The sequence below is a fragment of the Miniopterus schreibersii genome (assembly GCF_964146895.1).
Source record: "Miniopterus schreibersii genome assembly, chromosome: 1".
Taxonomy (NCBI): Eukaryota; Metazoa; Chordata; class Mammalia; order Chiroptera; family Miniopteridae; genus Miniopterus; species Miniopterus schreibersii.
This window is the reverse complement of record NC_138101.1, coordinates 158,289,417-158,312,547: the sequence shown is the minus strand read 5'-3', so window position 1 is coordinate 158,312,547 and position 23,131 is coordinate 158,289,417. Positions and strand designations below refer to the sequence as shown.

General features: G+C 44.4%; 1 protein-coding gene and 1 long non-coding RNA gene across 4 annotated transcripts in view; both read left to right on the top strand.

The window, feature by feature from the left end:
* Window positions 1-11,584: 11,584 nt before the first annotated feature.
* The window catches only part of RORA (RAR related orphan receptor A), a gene marked incomplete at its 5' end in the record, with an annotated part of 669,505 nt that continues 657,958 nt past the window's right edge, over window positions 11,585-23,131 (top strand). The window contains one exon of one of the 2 annotated variants that reach the window (XM_081159584.1): window positions 11,585-11,835. In XM_081159584.1, the coding sequence (XP_081015710.1) occupies window positions 11,670-11,835 (166 nt within the window). The remainder of the gene's footprint in view (window positions 11,836-23,131) is intronic. The other variant, XM_081159583.1, reaches the window with a different exon arrangement.
* LOC308567750 lies at window positions 19,693-20,214 on the top strand. Of its 2 annotated transcripts, none has more exons than XR_014000366.1 (3): window positions 19,693-19,711; window positions 19,949-20,015; window positions 20,131-20,214. It is a non-coding gene; the product is annotated as an uncharacterized lncRNA (long non-coding RNA). The 2 variants fall into 2 exon arrangements; XR_014000367.1 differs by having other exon boundaries at window positions 19,706-19,725.

The following is a 23,131-nucleotide window of genomic DNA, read 5'->3' as shown; positions in this document are numbered from 1 at the left end:
GAAAATCTGTCGAGGAGTTTCTGGGGATTGTTTTCTCTCTTTAAAAACGAGGGGGGCAAAGGGACAAGACGGTCTTCTTCTGCTAGTTGTGATACCTGGGGCAGCAGCAGCCATCTTGATACCATGAGGGAGGTAGTGAGACTCCAAGTGACATTCAGAGAATGTAGGCTGGGGAGATGGAAAGGCCCTTGTCAATATCATTGCGGGGCAGAGTTAGCCAACCCCAGGATCATCCTATCATAGGACCTTTTGTATTATGACAATTTTCTCTTCTTGGTCAAGCCATTTTGAGTTAGGTTTTCGGTTTCTTGGAAATGCAATATAACCTGATAAAGTCCCAAATAGAGAAAGACTGCCCAAAGGTAGCAGAGCTAGCAATCTGAAATCATGTTCTGAGGTCCTAAACCCCTGCTCTTTCTGTCACATAGCTTGATGGTGGCTGGATTCTGATGGGTGATGGTTCTGATGGCTGGTTCTGACGGCTGGGGCAAACTAATATGGCAGTTCACATGCATACCTCGTATTGCACCCCACACCATTCTCACCGCCCATTGGTCAGCTGGCTTCTTGAGCTGAAACTCTAGGCTGTCACATCTTTATCCCCATATCTAGCAAAATGCCTGGCCCACAATAACTGGTGACTAATATTACTTGTACTTTTATAATGCCTTAAAAATGTTTGTCAGTGGAGGGAAGGGTCACATAATCACATGAATGAGTGACATCGATAGTCACTTATTCATTTATTCACATAATATATATATTTAAAGTGCTCCTGCTCCGTCGAACAGTGTAATGGTAGCCTTCTAGGCCATCACTCAGACATGCCCTTACTGAAAAAATGTGAGAGTTCAGTGGGGAGTGTACTGGAGAGGAAGGAGAGTTACACCTTCCATAGAATCACCATTTATAAGAGCAGAAAGGGACTTTGTGGTTACTGAGCCCAACATTTTATTTTTTAAAAAATTTTTGTGAATTTTTATGAGTTTATTTGAGCCAAACTGACAATATATGCGGGGAAGCAAGATCTCAAATGCTCCAGAGAATGGCAGTTTTGCAGTTCCTTTCAGGCATTTAGAATCAAAAAGGAAAATGTGAGGAAGGTGCATGAAATTCATTGGTGGTAGATTAAGGGGGTGGGAGAAAGCAAAGTGCAGAAATCTAGGGTTGAAGGGAAAGCAAAATGGGGAAACACATACTTCTCTACATTGGTGGGGACAAGATCGTTAATAAGAGTTGGAGGTAGCTGGAGGTTGGGAAATTAGCGAGGGAAGGATGGCACCACGGCCCCGGTCTACGGCTATCCTTCCCCTTTACCTCCTACTCCAGTTTCTTTCTGATCTTGTGTTCTCCTAAGTCTTCCTTTCTTACACAGAATCAGCAGATGTTAGACTTGGGAAGGCTCTTACAAATCATTTAGACGGACCCCTTGTTTGATTGATGAGGACGCTGATGCCTGGGGTGGGAAAGTGTTTGGTGAGGAGCCCTGAGCGCTGCAGCAGGTGCATTGGGAGGCGAAGGGCAGGCCCAGCGTCAGCCCACCATTGCGCTGGTGTGAGGGGGCCTTGTTTCGGCTCGGCCACCATGCGCTGGATGATCCTGGGCATGTTACTTACCTTCTCTCTGGGCGTCTGGCTCCTCAACCATGACATGGGGTTGACAACCGTAGCTGCCCCGTTTCGTTGTTGGGCGGGAAGTGTGCGTAAAGTTCAGGAAATATGCTTAAAGCACTTGAAGGGTGAGTGCTCAGTGGCCGTTCGTTGTGGAATAATAGCTACCATGTGCTGATGAGAAGGATGGGATGATTATTAAGAAGAAGGACCCGGAATTTGGGCCCAGCTTTCACCATTCTTGTTTATTTCCACTAACCCATCCAGTTTTTCCTTTCTCTTCCCTAGCCTGAGATTTAAGCTGCATTTTTGTTTTTATTATGTTATTGTTGGCATTAGAAAGAAAACATGTCATAGAAAGAACATGGGCACTGGGATTAGACAGACCTAGGCTGGGAGACGGTATTCACTGAACATTAACTATGGAGCTTTGGTCAAGCCCCGTACTAATCTAGGCTAAGTTTCTTTGTAATGCAGGGATTCCACCACCCCGTCCCTAGCACTGTCCTAATGTAGGTAAAACTCCTCAGATGGTTCAAGATGTGTTGATTTTTCCCAGAGGCCACAGCCTCTACATGTCCGGGCAAGTGTTCTAAGTCTTAACGGTACCTCCTCTGGGGCATCCCAAGACTGAGTAGTGGCACTGTTTGCCCAAATTAACTTGGGGCCAACTCCAAATTAACTCAAATCTAACTTGATCATTTGGTTAAGGCTGGAGCTGATGATTAATCTTCTAGGATCATGTGGCTAAAGTGTGACTGACAATGAAAGTAAAATATTGACTGCATTTGGGGCCACATTCATTGGGATCCTGCTGTCTCCCATCTTATAGGCTATGACTGTCCTTAAAGATCCTTTTAATCAAATTAGAACAAATGGGGGTCAATGGGGAAAAAGGGGAGGACGTCTGTAATACTTTTAACAATAAAGATTTTTTTAAATGGTGCTTTAAAGTGACCTTTTTATTAGCCAAATGAGGAGAGCTGTGTGTTAAGTTCAGGGCTGCTAAACTTGGGCCATGAAGCATCTTGGGGCAGAGGGAAGGGCCCTAAATGGGGAGTTGGGAGTCCCGGGTCCTTTCACTTGGCCACCAACTCCGTGACTGACTTTGGCCAAGTGCCCCCTAACCTTTCTAGTTTCCTCTGAATCTACAGTATTATTTCTCTGTTCAACGAGCTTCCTTAGCACCAGCACATTCCACCCATAACATCTTCCATATTGAACATCTGCTTTTATCCATCTCTTGTAGCACAGTTCCCTCCAACAGTGTCTTTTGTAGTGCCAAATATTCTTTAGGCAATTAAGTGGAATTGCAGAGGGGCTTGGAAGTCATCTAGTTCATCAGATGAGAAAACTGAAGCCCAGAGATGTTTAGCAACTTCTCCAAAGTCACATAGCTTTTTGGCAGCACATCTAGGGCTCCTGCCTCCAGCTTCCTGCTGTGAAACGGTGGTTGCTCACGATGATGCATCCTTTTCGGTCATGTCATCTGGGAATAAATGCAAAGGGTAACAGCTGTGTAGACCCAAGGCTTTATTTTCTCTATTATGACAACATGTCTTAGGGAAGAAAATACTTGTGGATCTAACTTTTTGATGTGAAGTTAGAGTCAAACTGAAATGTTATTGACTCTATAGTGCTTCCTACTCTGATCAATCTATCCAGCATGTTCCCAGTGACCCATCTGCAGGGTGGATGTATCTTTTTTCCCTTCTTCTTCCACACGGACATTTCTGTTGCTCTACCCAGTGCCCCTGCCCCAAATCGATAATTAGCCATAGCATTATGGAATTTTGTCCAAAATTAATAATTTGATAGGTTATTCAAAATCTCAAGCATTCTGACAGCCAGCAATCAATTGAGGGGAGGAAATAGTGTCTAAACGGATGGCTTGTTCTCTTTTTCCAACAAATGAGCTCATCTAGACCACATGCTGGGAAATTATGGGAGGATGTTTTGCTTGATCACTATATCTAGATGATCCCTGAAGGATATGAAAGATTTTCTAAAGCATAGGTTGGTTCTTGAAATATTATCTTTCTTACACACACAATCAGAAAGGGGTGAATGATGTAATATTTTTATTTTCATAGCGTCATAAAGAGGTTTGGAAAGATCCTAAATGGAAAACTGAAATAAATTAATGATGGAATAAATAACATGAGAGTTCTAAGACTAAAAAAAATCAGAGACCTTTAGGTGGCAAAACTCTGCTGGAAAGAAGTATGGTTTCACAAAGGACTAAGGCTGCTGATTTTAATTAGCCCCAGGTATCCCTTTTCCAAAAATGTCTGGCAGAAAACAACCCCCTTAGAACAGGTCTTTTTAAGGACAATTATAAGGTCCTTTATAACTTCCATGTATTTACAGAACTTTGAATGTCATAAGGCACCAAAAAAGGTGGCAGGGTGGCATGGGAGGGTCTTTCTCTATGCACATACATAAAGAAAATATGAAAATAAATGAAAAGTGAAATAAATGTGTTCATCACCTATGCAAGTGTCCTATGCCTTGAGATGGTAGAGCCTAACTTCTAATGATAACACAGCAGGGGTTTGTACGCCCAGGCACAGGTTCTCCAGAATTGTAGGCATTTAGCAATTAGCACCCACACCAGTGTTTTCACTTTAACAATGATAACTAAGGAACAGAATCACTAGCAATTCATTAGAATTCAATGCTAAGAAAATCTCTGATGATACCTTTTTATGAATCTGACCCGAGGCTGCTCACTGGAGGGAAATGAAATCGCATCTGACACAGAATGCTTTAACTGTAAAAGGCCTTAAAAGATAGGGAGTTCCCAAAATGAATAGGAGAGGGACCTCCCCAAAGCAGTGGTCAAAATGTTTTCCTTTGTTTAATCAATAGCATTTGGTTTAACACCAGTGGTTCTCAGAGTTGGCTGCTCATTAGCATCACCTGGGGAGCTATTTCGACTCCCAGCCTGGGCTGCACCCCAAACCAATTAAACCAGAATCTCTGAGGGTGGGATCCAAGCATTAGTAATTTTTAAAACTCCCCAGGTGATTGCAATGTACAGCCAAGCTTGAGAACCTCTGATCTACAGATAAGCCATCTCTGATAATTGAATTATTGGCCTGGTTTGTTCACTCTCTTGTAGTCGTTCTATACATTCACAGCCTCGCCCTGTCTCTTGGTGGGCAAAGGGTGCTTCCCCACCCCTTGACTTTGGGTTTCGCCATGGGACTTGTTTTGGCCAATGGGATATTGACAAAGGCGTGGCTGTGATTGATTGATTGATTGATTGATTGATTGATGGGCTCACTTTATGCACCTGCCCTTGCCATGCGCTGAGCAGGCCCCAGTCAACCACTGTCCCAAGGAGAATGGGAGAGGCATAGAGCAGGCTTGAACCCCATCGGCTGCTTGGAGCCAAGCCCAGCGGAGCCCTAGCTTCCCCGTGGACATAAGAATGAGAAGGAAATGCTTGTTGCTGCATTTTGGGATGGTTTGTTATTCAGTATTGTTGTATAATAGGTAACTGACATACCTAAAATGGAAAAAAAAAAATCATTTAGTGAGATGCTCAACCACATTTGGGGGCCAATTATATTTTTTCTGGCATAAGAGAGAGGGACCACTCAGAACTATTTCTAAAGGAAAGTTTGACCCACAATGTCTAGTATGATGTAGCTTTTTGGAACAGTGCTGCCGTCTTTGTCACCCTTCTGATCTGTTAAGCAGAAAATATTTCCTGCTGATTTCTTACTCAGTTTCACACAGGCCCTCTATCTAAATATCCGTCTTCACCAGGGCAGAACTGGCATTCTGAATCATCAGTGCCCCAGGCTAGTTTGACAGCTTTTTTTCCTTTTAATTTTTAAATTTAAGCTCTATCCAAGTTTTTGTGCAAGAACAGAAAAAAAGTCCTCTCTATGTAATTGTCACCAAAATAATGAGACGGGCATAGACTTAGTTCTGGTTCCTCACTCGGTGCTGGGAAATCTGGCTGTGCCAGAGTCACACAGAGGCAGGGATCTCATATCTCAGAAGGAGAGCCCTCTTTTAGGATTCATAGTTATTCAGACATGTGTCTCTACAAATCACATGGTCTTGAATTTAGGACAGTACTTCTCAAACTTGAGCATGCATCAGAATCCCAAAGGTGGCTTGTTACTGCACAGATTGCTGGACCCACCCCCAGAGTTTCTGACGCAGTAAGACTGGTGTGAGGCCAGAGAATTTGCATCTCTAACAAGTTCCCAGGTGATGCTGACGCCACTGGTCTGGGGACCACACTTTGAGAACCACAGACCTAGGGTGAAAATATAGATCCATTCTAACTGGGACATTGCCTGGCACACAGCAAAGATTCTGATGTGCTTCCTTAATGGAAAAAAGTCTGTGTGCAGCATTAAGAGTAGGTCCACCTGGAGAATACAAATGGAGGCAGTGACCTCGACCCTCTGCAAAAAGCTCATCTATATCCATAACCATGTACCAAATGAGTACATATCTTTAGTCCTGACTTCAGGAAAAACATCTCGCAAAATACCTCCTCTTCAAGGAAACCTTCCTTGATTTGTCCATCAGGGAACACTGACTCCTTCTGAAGTCCTAGTACTTTATCTAAACCTGTCCTGTGGCATTCAATACTTCATATCTTACGTACAGGTGCTGATGGACTTGTCTCAGCTCCTCATAGAGCTCTATCCAATTCATCTTAGAATCTCTTACAGCATCTTTCCATAGCAGGTGCAAAACAAATATTTATAGAATCTAAAGCTTAAGAATGAATATCCATGTGAGGGTTCAGAAGTTCAAAAGATTAAAACTTGAAACAAAAAGTCTGCAGCCCAATGCAATGACCATAGCCACATGGGGCCATTCGCTTTAGGGTAGGTTAAGCCTCTTCACTGAATGCCACTCAGTCTGGGTGTGCACATCTCACCTTCTCTATAAGACACAATAGTTTGTCTCTGTTTTCCTTAGCACCCAGCTCAATGCCCTGCAAGGGGCAGGAGTACAATGAATATTTTGTAAAATGACAAGACAGATGTTCACTCTTTACCCAATGGTGCCTGCAGCTGAACCCTAGCATTTACTCTAATTAAATCATTATAATACCTACTAGGCACCAGACACATGACATTCCAGCACTGTATAATATATAGAGATGTATAATATAAAGCAAATAGTAATTTTATATTATCAGGCAGCCAGATTTTAAAAAGTTAAAAGAGATGAAATTAATTTTAATCATATATTTTATTTTAACTCAATATATACAAACTACTGTCATTTCAGTATGCAACCAACATCAAATTATTAATGTGATACTTTACATTTTTTTGTACTGTCTTTGAAATCAAATGTGGATTTTAGCTTTTATCACATATTTCAGTTTGGATTAGCCATATTTCAACTACTCAATAGCCACATGTAGTTAGTGGCTACTGTATTGGACAGTGCAGTTTTATACAGCATTTTATTAAATCCTGTAAAATGCACAACAATAATAGCAATACTTTCCATGGCAAGCATTTTAGAAGGACCATCTCGTCTAATCCTCATAACAACCCTCATCTATAGACGAGGAAATATAGACACAGAAATGGTTAGTGACTTACCCTCAACCACACTGCTAATAAGTGGCCAAGCTGGGTCTTGAATTCAGGTCATTTGAAGCTACCACATAGTGCCACGGGTTAATCGGGTGGTCTTGAGCAAGTCACTTCTCTGCATTTTAGTTTCCCCATCCACAAATTGGGAAGAGGGGTGGAGCGGATGGTCCAGGGTGGGCGTTGCAAGCTTTGACCATCCTCTTTCTTTCCCAGTGTCTGGCAAGCCTGGCGTTCCTGTTCCCACCCAGTCGACCTCAGGTTTGCAGCATTCCTTCTCTGGCTTGCACAGAGGGCTCTACCAGCCTGGCCTCTCCTGGTTGGGCTGCCCTGACTACACACTGTGCAGCAGGACAGAGTCCCTCCCATGTCCAAGGGGGGTGCTGCATTTTCATCTGAGTTTCTTACATTTTCAGCATATAGTGCAGCTTCCACTTCTTGATGCTCTTTTGAAAGAAAAACAACTTGTTGGTTGGGTACTAGCTTTTACTATCCTGTCTGCTTTGTTCTCAAGCATGTTGTAGAAAGCTCCCCTCTCCCAAGGAAATTCTACTATATATTTCCACAATTTTCCTTCTCTCCCTCTCCAAGAAATGCAAAGAAAATAACTGTCAACTTTTTTTGCATGTATAAATTTTAACAGCCCATACATGTCAACTAATCTTTTATCCAGGAAGGAGAGGTTTCTTTCAAGTGATTGAAAGCTGACATGCTTAGGTGTTCATTTTTGTGTGATGGAATCACTGTGTGGACATGCTGCCTTGTGATTAGTTCATCAATTCCCTTCCCCAAACCCACTAACTCTAATGAGTGCCTCCTGTGTGCAAGGCCAGAGCCCCTGTTTTCAAGGCAAGTATCTTCCACCAGGGATGGTAGGGCAGATATTCAACCAACCATAGCATGAGGTAGGGGATACCAAGTGCTAAAGAGGGGGGCAGAGTATGAAGACAGCTCAAATACTTGGTTTGGGGAAAATCAGGGAAGGTCCCACAGAGAAGCTGCCTTCTAGAAAGGAACTTGAAGGACAAATATGGTTTCAATAAGCAGAGAATACAGGAAGGGCATTTCAGGGGAAGAGGCATAGGTGCCTGGCCCCTGTATCCCGGACTACAAGGACGAGGGGGAGCAGGGATCAGCATGCGGCATGGTTTGAGGGTTACACACGGATTGCAAGGATTCTATAAGGATGGAAGGCAGTTTGGCAAACTCCTGGCATGAGTGTCATACTCCCAACCCTCCACCCACCGGAGGCAGCATTAATCGACCACACCCCATACCTTCCCAACCACCCTCCGGAGTTCCTTCAGGAGATGAGGTTGATTTGCCAGCCCTGGTGCAGGAGTGCAGCAGTAAGTAAGGTAGAGCCTTGAATACCGTGTTGACTAGTTAGTAGATAATTGGATAGGCAATGGGGAGCCGTTAAAGTCTTGTAAGCAGGGGAGTGACATGGTGGGAAATGAGAGCTGTAGTTCAGGGTAATTAACTTGGCAGTGCTATCTGGGATGGATTAGAATGGTTCTAAGACTGAAGGCCAGTAATTTGGAAGGTTACTGTCATGGTTTAGGTGAGCAATAATGTCTGGAGCTGGCGTGGTGGCTGCAGACAGGAAGGACAGATGTTACAGAGGTAGAATTTAAAGCACCTGACAAATGTTAGGATGTGAAGAGCTAGGGGCAGGAGTGAGAGAGAGGAGTTAAAACTAACCCTGAGGTTCCCAGTAATCACTTTGGAGTAAGAAAAAAGTAGTGTTACCATCAAGAGGAGAGCCTGGGATCTGTAAGGAGGTAGGGAGAGTACTGGAGAATTTGGGAAGGCCTATTTGTTCTATGAAGCGTAATTTTTTGTAAGCCATTATTTGTCAGAGAACTCAGTAGTACAAAGTAGGATAACCATTTTTGGTTTTTTAATTTTTTTTTTGGCAAATACGATTGTTCTTTGTCAATGAACAGAGTCTAAGGAAAGTTACCATCTTTCTAAATATTTGGAAAATTGGAAAGCCTTCATTAGTAATTAGAGTAGGGGCATGAGGGAAAGAAAGAAATATGAACTGAATCACTGTGCTTTTCAGGTTTCAAATGCTTCCCCAACCCAGGTAATTTACACTTTAGTAACAATGATTGACAGTTTAGAAATGTATCTAACTCACTTTTATTTTTCCCTTGGGGAAAGCACTTGAGTTCCCAATTGTTTTAAATTGCAGAAGCAGTAATTGTTTGAGAGAGTTAAGAGAAGTGGCTTTTTGGAGTTGAAATTTACCACTGAAGGGAGTATGGATTCTACCTTAATTGACTAGGGTCACTAGGGTCATTTTCAGGAAGGTCTTTCCAGGGTGAACAGATACCACCAGTTTAGGAACCAACTGAAGGCTCAGGGGAATAGACTTAACCAAAAAAATGTTAAGTTGCTACTGATACCTAAAAAGAAGCCAGGTATATTTTTTAAGCCACTTGCATCCCAAATATAATTATTAGTGAAATTTAATATTAAAAGAATATTTTAAATATTCTAAAATAAGTATGGGGCAGTGGATGTATTTTGAGACACTTACTGTCCCACAGGAACTTATTTCTTAAACTACGCACTTTGATATACGTGTTTACTTAGAAAAGTCAAGTGTGACAGGCTAGGTCAATTGTATCAAGAACATTAACAGATTAATCAATTGTGAATGGTGTGAAGGCTGCTTTGGAAGCCTGTGCTCTCATGTGTGGGGAAACACACACATCTGATTTGGGATGGAGGAGACAATCATGGCATTGTTCCTAGGTGCTGACAGGCTAAAGCCCGGGATCCTTGCAGAGACTGGATTAAGGTATCAGAACTGTTCACATCTCACTTACATCACTCCCAAGGGTGGACCACAGGTTTTGCTGATTAACGCACAGACCATGGCAAATAGCATTGTGTACTTGAAATCAGACCCACATCAGTAACAGAAACACAAACCATGTGTGAAGTTGGCATGTGGAGGTTCCTCTTAAGCTATTATCTAACCAGGTTTTCCCCCCTTATTTTTAAAAAGCATTTTTCCAAACTAGGAAGTTAGCAAAAGCAAAATGTTCCCCAGTTGCCTCCCCATAAATACACATATTTATGCCACCTTCAGTATATCATATTTTAAAAAATATATCTTTACATAATAGTATTTTTTATTGTCAAAATTTGTGAGCTAGAGAGCCTCTGAAAGGAAGGTGGGGAGTAAGAGTTTAAAATGTACTGATTTCATCAGTGTCTCCGCAGGCAAAAGGAAATGGCGGGTTGTGTATTGATGCAGAGAAATCAGGCTGCTACCACCTGAATGTTTTCACTCATCCAATTTGTATTGTCCCTTCATACTGGAGTTGGGGGGGACGTCAAGGTAACACTGATGCAATTCTCCATTTTCCTTGGGTTTCATTAAGCACCTACTGTGTTTCAATGAAAGGGGGGGTGTAGAGTGATGCCTACAATAATGTGACTTATTAGGAGCTGTTAATTATCTGAGTTTTATTATCCAAATATTATTAATGCTTCTCCAATATATATTTTATGGATGAAACTGTACATTTAATAGCAAAAGTAACAGCGGAAATTGACAATTAGCAGCCAGGCATGAACGAGATGCATCCCGCTTAGAGAGTCACGGACCAAACAGGCCAAAGTTTTCTTCAGTAGAAATCGCCCTGCCCAGTGTTTCTGGATCCTCCGCGGAGGAAACGGCACAGGAGCTGAAAGAGACCTTTTTCAATCAGAAGCTGCCCGTCCATGAGATTCTCAACTCACACAATCTGCTTTAGACACACACGTATCACACCAAGATTGGAAACCCAGTGGGCGTCCCATCCCAAAGTCAGAAGTGCGCGGTCCTGCCATCCTTCGCATTCCCGGGGGTGTCGAGTCCAGGTCTAATTCCTGTTAAGTTTCTCCTCAGTCCCGGGCTGGGCTGCAGGAAGCTACCGGCGGTCCCCCCGCCTGGAGAGCCGGATCTGTCTCTCCCCAGGCTGATGCGGGTGGGGATCAGCTGTTCCCGAGAGTCTCAGAAGTAGGCACAGGATCATCTCGCCGATCTTTATTTCTGTCCCTGGACTGGGCAGAGGGGAGGACTGGGGCACAAGAGGCTCTCCGCGCCTCCTCCCATCTTTTCCCCACCTCCCAAAATTGGCAGCCAGTCCGCGGCTCTCGGTCTGGGGTCTGGAGGGTGGGGAACGTGGGTGTGGGGGCCGGCTGGAGACGCTCTCGCTAGCGCTGCCTGTGGCCAGACCCGCCTCCCGTCCCCTCTCGGGCGCACACGCCCGTCCACCCAGACGCACTCCGAGCGCTCCCGAGCGCTCTCCCTCGCCCGCCCGCCGCCGCCCGCTCTCCCTCCTGCTCTCCCCGGTCTCCTTCTCCCTTTTTTTTTTTTTTTTTTTTGGTACCATAGAGTTGCTCTGAAAACAGAAGATAGAGGGAGTCTCGGAGCTCGCCATCTCCAGCGATCTCTACATTGGGAAAAAACATGGAGTCAGCTCCAGCAGCCCCCGACCCCGCCGCCAGCGAGCCGGGCAGCAGCGGCGCGGACGCGGCCGCCGGCTCCAGGGAGACCCCGCTGAACCAGGAATCCGCCCGCAAGAGCGAGCAGCCCGCCCCGGTGCGCAGGCAGAGCTATTCCAGCACCAGCAGAGGTAGGAGGCTGCGAGAGGGGCTGAGGAGGGGGCGGCGGGAGCCGGGGCGCGGAGCGGGGGGCGGCCGGGAGCGGGCGCCCGGGGCGCGGGGTCCGGGGCCGCGCGCGAGCCTGCAGCGGCGCCCCGAGCCCGCAGCACCCCTCTCCCCTCCCCCCTCGGCCCCCCAGAAATGTTGCAAACTTTTGCAGCCGGTTCTCCGTTTGCGGGAGGAAAGGGGGGCGGGGGAAGCGGCAGGAGGCTTGACAGCCGGCGGGCTCACCCCCTGGCTTTGATTTTTCTGCACACAGAGGAGGAAAGCCGCGTTGCCGAAATTAAATACGCTCCCCCAAAATACGGAGAACCAGAGAGTGGGGGCCCGGGAAAAAAACTTTTAAAGCGGCAGTGTCCTTTTAAGAAGGAAAAAAAAATCTGTTTATGGCCACCTTCCTCCCCTTTTACCTTTTCTCCTCTTGACAGTTTGGGCCCCGGCTGCCCGAGCCCGGCTGCGTTTTCGATCCCCCACAGAGCTGAGGGGAGCGGGAAGAGGGAGCGACAGGGAAGCCCCTGGCGTGCAGAGGGGGCGCCCTTGGGTCTGGGGGCGGCGTGAGCACCTCTGGAGCACGGCGGTGGGCTTGGGATTTGGAAGAAGGGCTCAAGGGAGCGGGCTGCGGGCGCGCCAGGTGCTCGCCAAGTTGTCTGGCGGGCGCGGTGGAGGGAGATGCGCGAGTTCGCAGACTGGGGGTTCGAAGCCCGGCGCCGGCGCTGGCGGGGGGCGTGTGCGCGCCGGCGCGCGCCGAGGCGGCGGTCCTGTGGGGCGCTCCACGCGCTTTCGGAGCGAGCGTCTGCGAAAGCAAACAAGCCGTGAAAGAGAGCTCCAAAGGCACCCAAACTTATTTCTGCCCCGGGAATCGCTCCCTCTGTGAGCTTCCCAGGGTTTCTGCAGGAACCTGGGAATGGTCAGTGCAAGTTGAATGCTGGCTCGATAGTGCGAGCGAGGTTGCCCCCTCCCCGGGCGATTTTCACACTTCATTTCGAGTGTGTGGGTGTGGGTGGTGTGTGTGTGTGGGGGGGGCTCCAGGGCCCCCTCCTTGGTTTTTCCTACTTCAAGTGCAGTGTTCGGGAAAGCTCCCTCTCTCCCTCTTTCTTAAAGGTGTCGGAACATAATGTGGGGGTTTTCTTGGGGTTGAGAGAATTATTTATTTGAATGCGCCTGGAGTTTGCAAAGAACAGGAGGAAGCTATTGCTTTAATTACTGTTGTAAATAATGTATAAATCACGCCTGTCACTCCGGAGGAAGCTGGCTCTCGCGAGCAGCCCAGGGCTGGGGACAGAGAATCGCCAGTCCCGGCCGAGCCCTAGCCCAGCGCGCCCCCTCCTCTTGTCACTCGGCTTCTGGAGGCCTTTGGGGAGGGCTGGGAAGAGGCGACTGGGGACCCAGGGAACCGCTCCCTTCCTGTCCCTGTTATAGTTGGAGGTAGAAATATGGCTGATCATGTGCTGGCTGTTTTACAGTACCCCCCCCCACCTTAGCCACACCCCCTGTCCGGGCGCTTTCCCATTCACGGAATTCGAGTACAGTAAAAGCCATCAGGATGACAGACGTGAAAAACATTTAATTAAAGGCGATTTCCGAAGAGTGAACGCACCAAACCGCTGTTTGAGCGGGAGGGGTGGGCGCAGCGAGGGCCGGGAGTGAAGGGAGAGGGATGGGGCTGGGGGCCGGGACCTACCGCTAGCTCCTTGAGTTTGTGTGTGGAGAGCTTTTGGCTGCAAAGAGTATATTTAGACCCTGAGACCGTGGATTTGGAATGCCAGCGGGTTATGTAACAGGGTTAATCAGAAACACTGGAGAAAATCCCCTTCATGTGTTTCTGAGGCTTTTTTTTTTTAAAGAAGGGGGGATATATTATTTAGGAAGTCACACTGATTTCTGGTTTGAGCTGCTTCTCCCCTCGGTCTTAACCCCCCCCACCCCCAAGTTTGTTGTTAGCGTCTTCAGGTGTCATTCTTGCCAGAAGGTGTTCTTGCAAGAGATCAGGGTGGCAGGCTGCAGAACCAACTAGCAAATCCGTAACTTGCTGTTCTTGCAAATTATATAACGCTGGGGCATTCAGTACCACCCGCCCCCTGGGCTCAGCTAAAAGGGAAGAGGGACAAAGAAGGGGTGCATCTTGAACCGCTGACCTGCTGACCCATATCCCCTTGTCCCTAGAGGGTCACCCCCCACTTTTCTGTGAAGCAACCCCTTGTCCACCCCTCAGGAGATTTCATGAAGGGAGGGAGAGGAGGTAAGGCCCAAACACTCAACTCACATCCTGCACGCAGGCACTAGGTTATATAACAGTCTGAATGGAAAAAGGAAGGTCAGAGATGGAGGCATCCTTTAGCTAACACAGCAGTGGTAATAGCTTCCAGAAATTATGTGCATTTGCAGACTTTAACCTCGGATGTAGCTTCTGCTCCTCAGGGGTACTGATCTTTGTGTGTGAACTAGGGCAAAAAAGAGAGAATGTGTAAGTATGCCCGGTAGATGAGAGTGATTTGAAAATGGGAAATGTTTGGGTTTTCAGATGATGTAATGGAGTTGGCAGAATATGCAAGTCGGCTCCCAGAGTGTAAGCAGCAAGAAAATTGGAGCTGGCATCCAGTATTAATGTTGCATAAATTACAATATCGGAAAGAAATTAACCTACACACTAGGTGATTACTCCTTTTTAATACTTAAAACATAGAGGCACACAACTCAAAGGAAAAGCAAACATCATCACCTTATAATTAGCATTTTCAACCTCAAGGAAGGTTGAGTGGAATTCTTGGCATTGGGTGAAGTGGGAAGTTTCTTGATTTGGGAGATGCTTTCCTGAGAGGTTGCAGGGTTAGTGTCCATCCAGCCAGTGTTCAAAGGCCACAGAGATTGTGGTCTGGATTCTCATGACATTGAGGTGACCTTATGAGACATTACCTAAGTAAACTTAAAGCTCTTGCTAGATTCCGAACTCCTGGGAGTCCACGTGTGAATTGGCTGTTGTATGGTTTGTGCCTGAGCGTCCAAAATCCCATGTGTGACTTCATAATCTGAAGGATGGCTCCTCTCTCCCCTAAAAACTGAGCAGGGAGTGTTAGCAGTTTTAATGAAAACTGTCCCATTTTTTAGGTAGTATTAATGGTGGCTGGTGTCACTCAGTCCCATCTTTAGAAAATGAAAGGGAAAAAAGAAAGGCAAGAGGCAACATGGGAAGTAAGAATGAAGCGGAAAAAACCACAGTGAATCTTTAATTTAACAAGGCTTTCAGGGACTTCAGGGAACCATGAGCATTGTGACATAACTGTTGTTAAGAACCTTTTTCCAGAATCTCGTTATTATATGCATGCCAGAAGCTTACATATTTTACTTCACTGAAGTTATCCTCACAGGGCCGTGTGCCACACAGTTGGTCGGGAACACCAGTGCTGAAGGTTGAATGCTTTTAGGGCAGGCCAACCTAAGGGAAAAATCGAAACCAAAAGATGAGATTAACACTGAAAAGCTCAGTTGGGTTGAGATTGAACCCCCTGGAAGCTCAGTTTAAATTTATTTAAAATCAGTTAACAAAGCCTATAGTTTATTTGTAGCCCCGAGGAATTCTAGAACCACACACATCTTGACTTTGAAAGTGTTTCGCCTCCACTCCCCCCTTCAGTCTTAGCTGATTCACTTTCGGATAGGATGCTCTTGCCTGGCAATTTAGCACCCTTTCTAGAGACTGACTCTCAGATCAAGTTTTCTTACATGGACCTAGCTCTCCACAATAAACAATTGATGCCCCATAGTTTAAAAGAGATGCTGGCTGGGATAAGAATCCTTTGCCAGAGGGATGGAATAATTATTTTTTAAACCACGGGACTTTAATTTTCCAGTAAATTGCTCATAAAAACATTTATAATTATAACCTCTAAAAATGTAATGGAATAATTTTAGAAAATGCATTTGATGATATTTATGATAAGCTTTTCTGTTGCTTCCCTCTTATTTCTTAAAAAGAATTGAATTATTAATCCAGAAGTCAAATCTTCAGTGGCTAAGAACATTTATAGCAGACTCTTTTTATGTTAGTCACCTGCTGGAATTTCCCAAAGCCTTCTGGCATTATGAGGAGCCCTTGGCTTTAGAAAACATCTCTGTTTCCAGCATTGAAGTATGGAGCCCGTGTGGAAGCCCCCTAACCATGAGGCCTGTAAGCTCGTGTTTTCTAGGCAGCAGAGGTGCTGGTTCAATACGCCTAAGTGAGGTGCAGGGAGGTATGAGAATGTTCGCTGCAATAGTTGTGCCTCCAAATGAAAATGTTCCATGAATTTTTGGTGACAACTGAATCACTTTGGGAAGCAGACTGACCCCTGTCCATCAGAGCTGACCTTTGGAATGTGTTGAGACAAGCCTGTGGGTCTCCTTGAGTTAAGATGCACCCCTTTCTCCCATTTTGGGGGGCAGTTCTCCCACCTTTGCCTTCAGGAAGTTGCGGTGCGCCCGGCCGGGCGTGGCTTAGTGGTTGAGTGTTGACCTGGGATCCGGGAGATCACAGTTCAGTTCTGGGTCAGGGCACATGCCCGGGTTGCGGGCTCAGTCCCTAGTCGGAGGCCTGCAGGAGGCAGCCGATCAATGACGACTCTCTCATCATTGATGTTTCTGTTTCTCTCTCCCTCCCCCTTCCTCTCTCTGAAATCAATAAAGATACATTTAAAAACAAAAACACCCACAACTTAGTTTTAAAAAAAAAGAAAAGGAAGTTGGGTTGTGATGTTGGAAGGACAGACTGAGTTGGATGTCACTGGAAATTCTTTCGCATGGTATGTTCTCTGCAGCATGTGCTGCTTTTCCTGAGTGTGCTCTTTCTTTCCCTTCCATCTTCCAAGTCTGCTTGATGAGCTGTGCTTCTTAGCTTAAATATGTACTTTGGTGTCTGTAGAAGCAAAATGCGTAACTACATTTTAGGTGTCTGGGGAGAGTCATAATGTTACTGCCCCACATGCCAAGGCTTTTTTATAGAAAACACAGCTCTCCTCATACGATGTTTCCTGCGCTTACCCTCTTTGTCGCCCATGAGCCGGTGTGAAGGGACTGTGAGGTAGACATCATGCACTGCCTCAAGGGGATTCCTGACCCGTTCAGCCCACATTAGTGGTGAGTTCTTCCAGAGCGAGAAGAGGCTGCTTTGAAAGGCCTTCAGAGTCTAGGCCCCTAACCTAGAGTGTGGAATGCTTTTGTGAATACAAAGACTGTCTTCCTTGCTGAGAATCTAGGAACAGCCTCCCTTTCTTTCTTTCTCTTTCTCTCTCTTTCATCTATTATTTTTTTTAAATTGTTTTGTTTTTATGTGTGTGTGTTTGTATTTTATCTCATACGTGATGGTGATGGGAAGTGTTGGTTTGGAAATGAGCTATTAAATTTTTCACCCATTTTATTAAGCTTTATGTTAAGAAAAATAAAATTGAGTCATTTTGAATTACTGCTTCAAAAAAACTCTTCAGATAATTAGTGTTTGAGTTTTGATTAATTTTAAGTAAACCATGATTTTTCTATAAGGATACTAAGGTGTGTTACTTACGGTTTTTTTTTTTTCTTTTGGGCAAACAGATTAACCAGATTTTTTTTTTTTTTGGTCTTTTTCTTATTGAATATATATTTTTAATGGTTTATCCCCTTTTCTACCCTAAAAGGAACATTAAGGATGTAACTGAACCTTTCTTTGAGGTTTGAGGATCTTACTGTGCTACAGGGTCACTGTTCTGAGGATGAGTCCTGATTGTACATTATAGAACTGTAAGTGGGGACAGAGCCAGAGATTGGACTAGATCCGTCCTGATCCCATCTTGGAAATTATTGCGGTTTTTGTTTTCTTTTATCCATAATAGCAGTATGTTTTGTTATTTTTCCCTTATTCTTCAAGTTGCAAGTAGCAGAATAGAAATTCACTTTAATCATTTGATTCTGATTAATTGAGGTTTTTACTTTATGGGAAAATTTCAACCCAAGCCTAGAGCCATAATTTTTTCTCTGGAGTTGTAGGGGATGCAAAATCATTCTCATATTTGGGAGGGCTATTGTATTCACAAATAAGCTATGCACTGTAGTATTGGTAGCATTGTGTAAGTACTCCCCTGTATGATAGTAGATAGAAATGCCAGCTAATTTTGCCTCTTGCTCAGATATGTTCAAGGCATATCTTTGGTAAAGTGTTCCATAAATCTGGAAAGTTAGGAAATTCAAGGGTTAGAAGGAAGATGTTAAAGAATATCAATAAAGGACACTTAGATTCCTCCCTAAGAAACTCTTTTTCCAAGCCTAGGCCTGTGTTCCCTGGGCCAGTAAGGAAGGCATCCGTGGGACCACACGGGCAGAGGCTAACTTTCCCAGGGCCCTCCCACTCAACTTAATGATAGTCTGTGGTTATCTTTTGATATCTTGGATGCCATAGTGTTGGGAATTCAGCTTGGGAGTCTTGCTCTTCTTTTGCGACGTCCCAATTACTTATTTAGTTTTTGCTTTTGTAGTAAAAACATCAAGGAGATTGTGTAAAGAAATCCTTAGAAGCAGGGATCAGGGCATGGTGAGGAATACCTGTGCAGGAGCCATGGTTGAGGCAGGCTGACTGTGCTCTGGTTTTTACATGCTAATGTTAACAGGAATTATAGGTAACAATTCCCTTGTGCTGATGGAAGAACATTTTTTCCCCCTAACAGATGTTTATGGCCCTAACTGACACGTCATTATTGCAAACTGTCTTATCATATTACGTGCTCTGGCACATTGACAATGCGTGGCGCTGTGGTTTCCTGGTGATTATCTTGTCCACAGAGCTAAGGCTTTGGTGGCCAGCTGGGGAACCCTTTACAGTGTCCCCTGACAGCTGAGAGTGCAAGTACCCACATCCTTGAAAGGACTGAAGGACTCCAGGCTGTCCCAGTGCTGTGTTCTCTGAAGCTCAGTCAGAGGCTGGCAGTGAGCAGGAAGAAATATGGTATAGAAGATGTATCAGCTCCCAGCCCCGCGTCATCTCTCATAGTGTGGTTGGGCATTTGAGTTTTGATAATGAACTAACAGTTTTTAAATTATTAGGAAGTTCCTAGGTCCATGACCAGACTATAATAGGTGAAACTCTTTGGGGTACAAGGAAGGGTGCCACTTAGTCTACGATCCTCAAGCCTGTGAAAGAGGCAGCACACTGTTAAAAATACCTGGCTTACTTTGGGGGAGGATTTGGCTGAATACTGATGAAGTTTATGAAATATGAATGCAGCGAAGTTGCTGTACGTAAGTGGTAGGCGTGTGTGAAAGAAGTAAGAAGAAATAAAATTGTGTATAAATGACACTCTGAAACTTGATGGAATTGTATACGTGACAAGAATGGTGACATTTGGGTCTGTGCTTAATGGGGGAAAATAAACTGGCTTAAAACCTATATGTCAAACTAGATGTGGGGATGAAAATTACTGAATATGAAATCATTTGACTTATTTTATAAGCAAAGAATGCCACTAAGGATAAACAGGCAGGCTGCAAAAAACAGAGGTGGAACAGAATAGGGGGGGAAATGAGGGACCAACACTTAAATTTGTAATGAGGTATGGTAATCACTGTTTTAACTAATCCAGAATATTAACGGTGCTGCTAGGTAGAGAATTAGTTATAGCCAAACAAAAGGCATAAATATGAATTTTAGGTTGTTTTGGGAGAAATCCTCTTGATCCCCAAAGTATAAATGCATGTACTGAGAAGCAAAGCTGCACGCGATGTAATTTTTTCTGTCTTATCCTGATTAATTGACAGCCACTGTATGCCTCTTTCCTGAAGGTGACTTTACAATCTCCAGACACAGACATTTCTCTCAGAAGTGGAGTGAAGGAAGAACCACAAGCTAAAGTGTGATTCGCTGGGTGAAGTATTTTGGGGAAAAGATAAGAGTGGTGAAAATAGGGGAATGGAGTAGTGCATACAGAGATTAAGAATGCCTGTCTGGGGCTGGGGAGTGGGGGCTGTGAATGAAGGAAGGGAATCTCTAGAGGGAAAAGAGCCTTCTGTGCAAAAGAAAATTAGCATTGCCTCTGAAATGGCTGGGAATGTGCCTTTCTAATTTTAAATTATCTTTAACAAGGGCAGTGAAAAGAGGAAAAGTTGACACTTTGAGAAGTTATGATGAACTTGTCGAGAATGCCAATTGACAAAGGCAGGTAAGGGAATACTTGGGGAAACAGAACCAGAACAGTTCTGAAGGGCACGGTGATCTGCTTCCTAGTGTGTGGAGGAAATCAGCTGGCGTGTTTATTGACTCTTCCAATTAGTTTTAAAGAAACCTGAAGAACTGGACAAAGACGGAGAAAAGACCACCAGATGTGATTCTGCCCTTCCAGAAGATCATCCCATACAATCAGTGCCAGTCATGGGGAGGAGCTAGAAGTTAATGGATTTTCAACATACAGATCACAGAAGAAACAGGATATATTTAGCAAGTCTACAAACTCTTCAATAAACTGCATTGCTTTTTGTTTTCACTGTACAGTTATAAAACCAGTGGATGGTAAGAAGGCCACAGTATAGCATGTACTCCTAGGAACAAACGTTTGTGTGATGGGGACGTTATGTCTGAACAGACAGGGCAACGGGGAGGGTGAACTGCTCATAACTCTCAATTGTCCAGGTAATGAAGCATTGGGAAAGCAGAGGCAAATGAAATCCTTCGATAATCAAAAGTGATTCTTCTTTTAGTGACTGTGTTAGTTGACTGATGATGACAAGTGAGAAATGGCTAGAGGTGTATTTTACCATTTCTGGCACTCACGAACCACTCCTGATGAACACAGTTATGCAGAAAGTGGACAGTTTCTATAGACCTGGCTGTCAACCCAGAAGATGTAAAATTTCACAGTGTGAAGGATGAAGGTTGAAGATTAGTGAGGTTCTACGACTTCCATGAGGCCCTGCAGAGAATCAGCAGGAGAACTGATGCTACTCTGAAAGGGCTCTTGAAATTTCTAAAGCTCGCATTCTAATCTTGAGCTTGGGGGTGTATGTTACATATGCAGTGCTTACTCTATGATAATATATAATAGAAATAGCTACAGATATATGGTGCTGCCACTGCTTATGTTTTATTAGAATAAAGCCTGGCTGAGCCAGAGGGGGCCTGTGAATCAGCTGGCCTGGCCTCTTGTTTAAACTGATACCCGGAGATCTAACAATGCGTATGAGGCCTCGCTCCTAGTGCACAGTGAGGCTGTGACTGCAACACTAGTCTTCCACTTCCTTACCTAATATTAGTTCCTTCCACTTGTGTGCTGTGCCAGGATGCTCAGAAGCTCCAGTACGGTGCAACATGGAGTTCCTGCCTCCCAGGAAACCCCCCGAGGATACTAAGATGCACATGAGTTAATCTAGCACTCGGTAGTGGATATGTATGAAAGAAAGTGTGAGGTATTTTGGCTGTTTATCAATAGCGGAACATTGTCAGTAATTGTTATGTTTTTAAAATTCCACTGGTCATTTTCATTTTTAATTAAAAATTAGCCAGAGAGCTTGCAGCTGTGCCAGTAAAGCCGTTCTAAAGCACAGCAAAAATAGTGCTTGCGTGTCATGGTCTGGCTTAGTGGAAAGTAAAATACAGGACATGGAGTTGAGCGTCTTGTAGTCAGTGCTTGGCGGAGTTAGACGCAGCCAGGGGTGCAGTGGGAGAGGATGTATCTCTGCCGCAGTCCTCTTGCAAGGCAGATAGTTTAAAGTTGTGCCTTTTATGAGGTGCTCAAGAGCAAGTCTGCAAGTGGAATACTACATAGCCAGTGAAAATCATATTGTACTAGAAGAAAAATATTTATTAACGGGAAAATGTTTATAATCTATTGCTTAGTGAAAAGTCCCAGCTTCCATAGTGTTGTGCACAGAACGGTATCCTCTTTGTAAAAACTACAGTGTGTGTATGTGTATACGTGTGTATATAATACACACACGATATTTGAATATATGTGTGTATGTGTATATATGTATATGTGTGTATATGTACACATGATATATATGTATATGCATCTATATATATGCACACACACATACATATATACCTATTAACATGGACCCACGTATACCTAAGTGATGAAATTATAAAGTGGTCATCTCTTGATGGTGGAATTATCTACGAGTTTCTTTTTTCTCTGTGCTCTTCTGAATTTCAGTTTCCTGCATGTATTGCTTTTGTAACTAGAAAAAAATAAATTTTAATTTAAAAAAAACATTGTTTGTGTGTCATGAAACTGGGGATACCTTGAAGGAACTGATTTTGAACTTAGCATGTTGCACAGAGTATTTCAACATTTCAGGATGAGCCAAGTTTACAGCCTAAAGAGCAATACCTTTGACAGTCACGTTCAGCCAGAAAGACAGGGTCATTCAGCTTGAATGTGAAAAGGAGTGTCCTAATATTGGTTTTTCTTGCCCCTCTAGGGCATTGTCCTTCAAGTGTTTATACTGTGACCTACAATAAGGAAATACTGCATCGTGAGCCGGCACAGACACACACACACACACACACACTTGAAATAAAGTTTTCACATAAAATATTTAAGCTTTACCTGTGATAGTTATTTTTGCTCTATTATTTAAAGACAAAGTATAACTCACAAGCCACCAAACTGATTTTATGATCTGTTTTGGGGCTATTCCTGCAGTTTGTAAAACCTTCTCCTGGGCATGAGGTAGAAGTAGCCTTTCATGGGAGGGAGGAAGGAGGTAGGGGAAAGGGAGGGTTTACACAGTAACTGATGTTGAACTCCAGATGTTCCACATAATGATTTCAGGGAGGAGGTGGGGGAGGGAAAATAATATAAATACTTATTATTTGTAATCATACAGTATCTCTATGCCACATTTAGCAAATGCTCATTAACATCCTATTACGTTTGGGCATGCTTCTGCCCAGACTGGCTTAGAATGTAAATTCTGGGACCCCCTTTGCTTGGAGTTGATGTCACTGTGTAAAAGCAGGAGGGTGGCATTCTTTCATTCAACAAATCTTTGCTGAGCACCTTCTATGTGTCAGGCACTGTGCTAGGCTCTGGGGATGAAGCAGCAAACAGGTGAGGTCAGAGCCCTGCCTTCCCAGATCTTCCATTCTGGTGGTGGTGTTTCTCAGTGTGGCCTCCTGTCTGGGTCACCTTTGACCAGATGCTTCTGATGGTTGTCCTCTAAGTGCATCTTGGGCTGGCCTTTTTCACCCCTATTCCTTCTGTATTGCTTCTTCTTTCCCCCGCCCCTCGTTCACCCACTCTCCCTTATCTATTATGTCACTGTCTCTCTTTG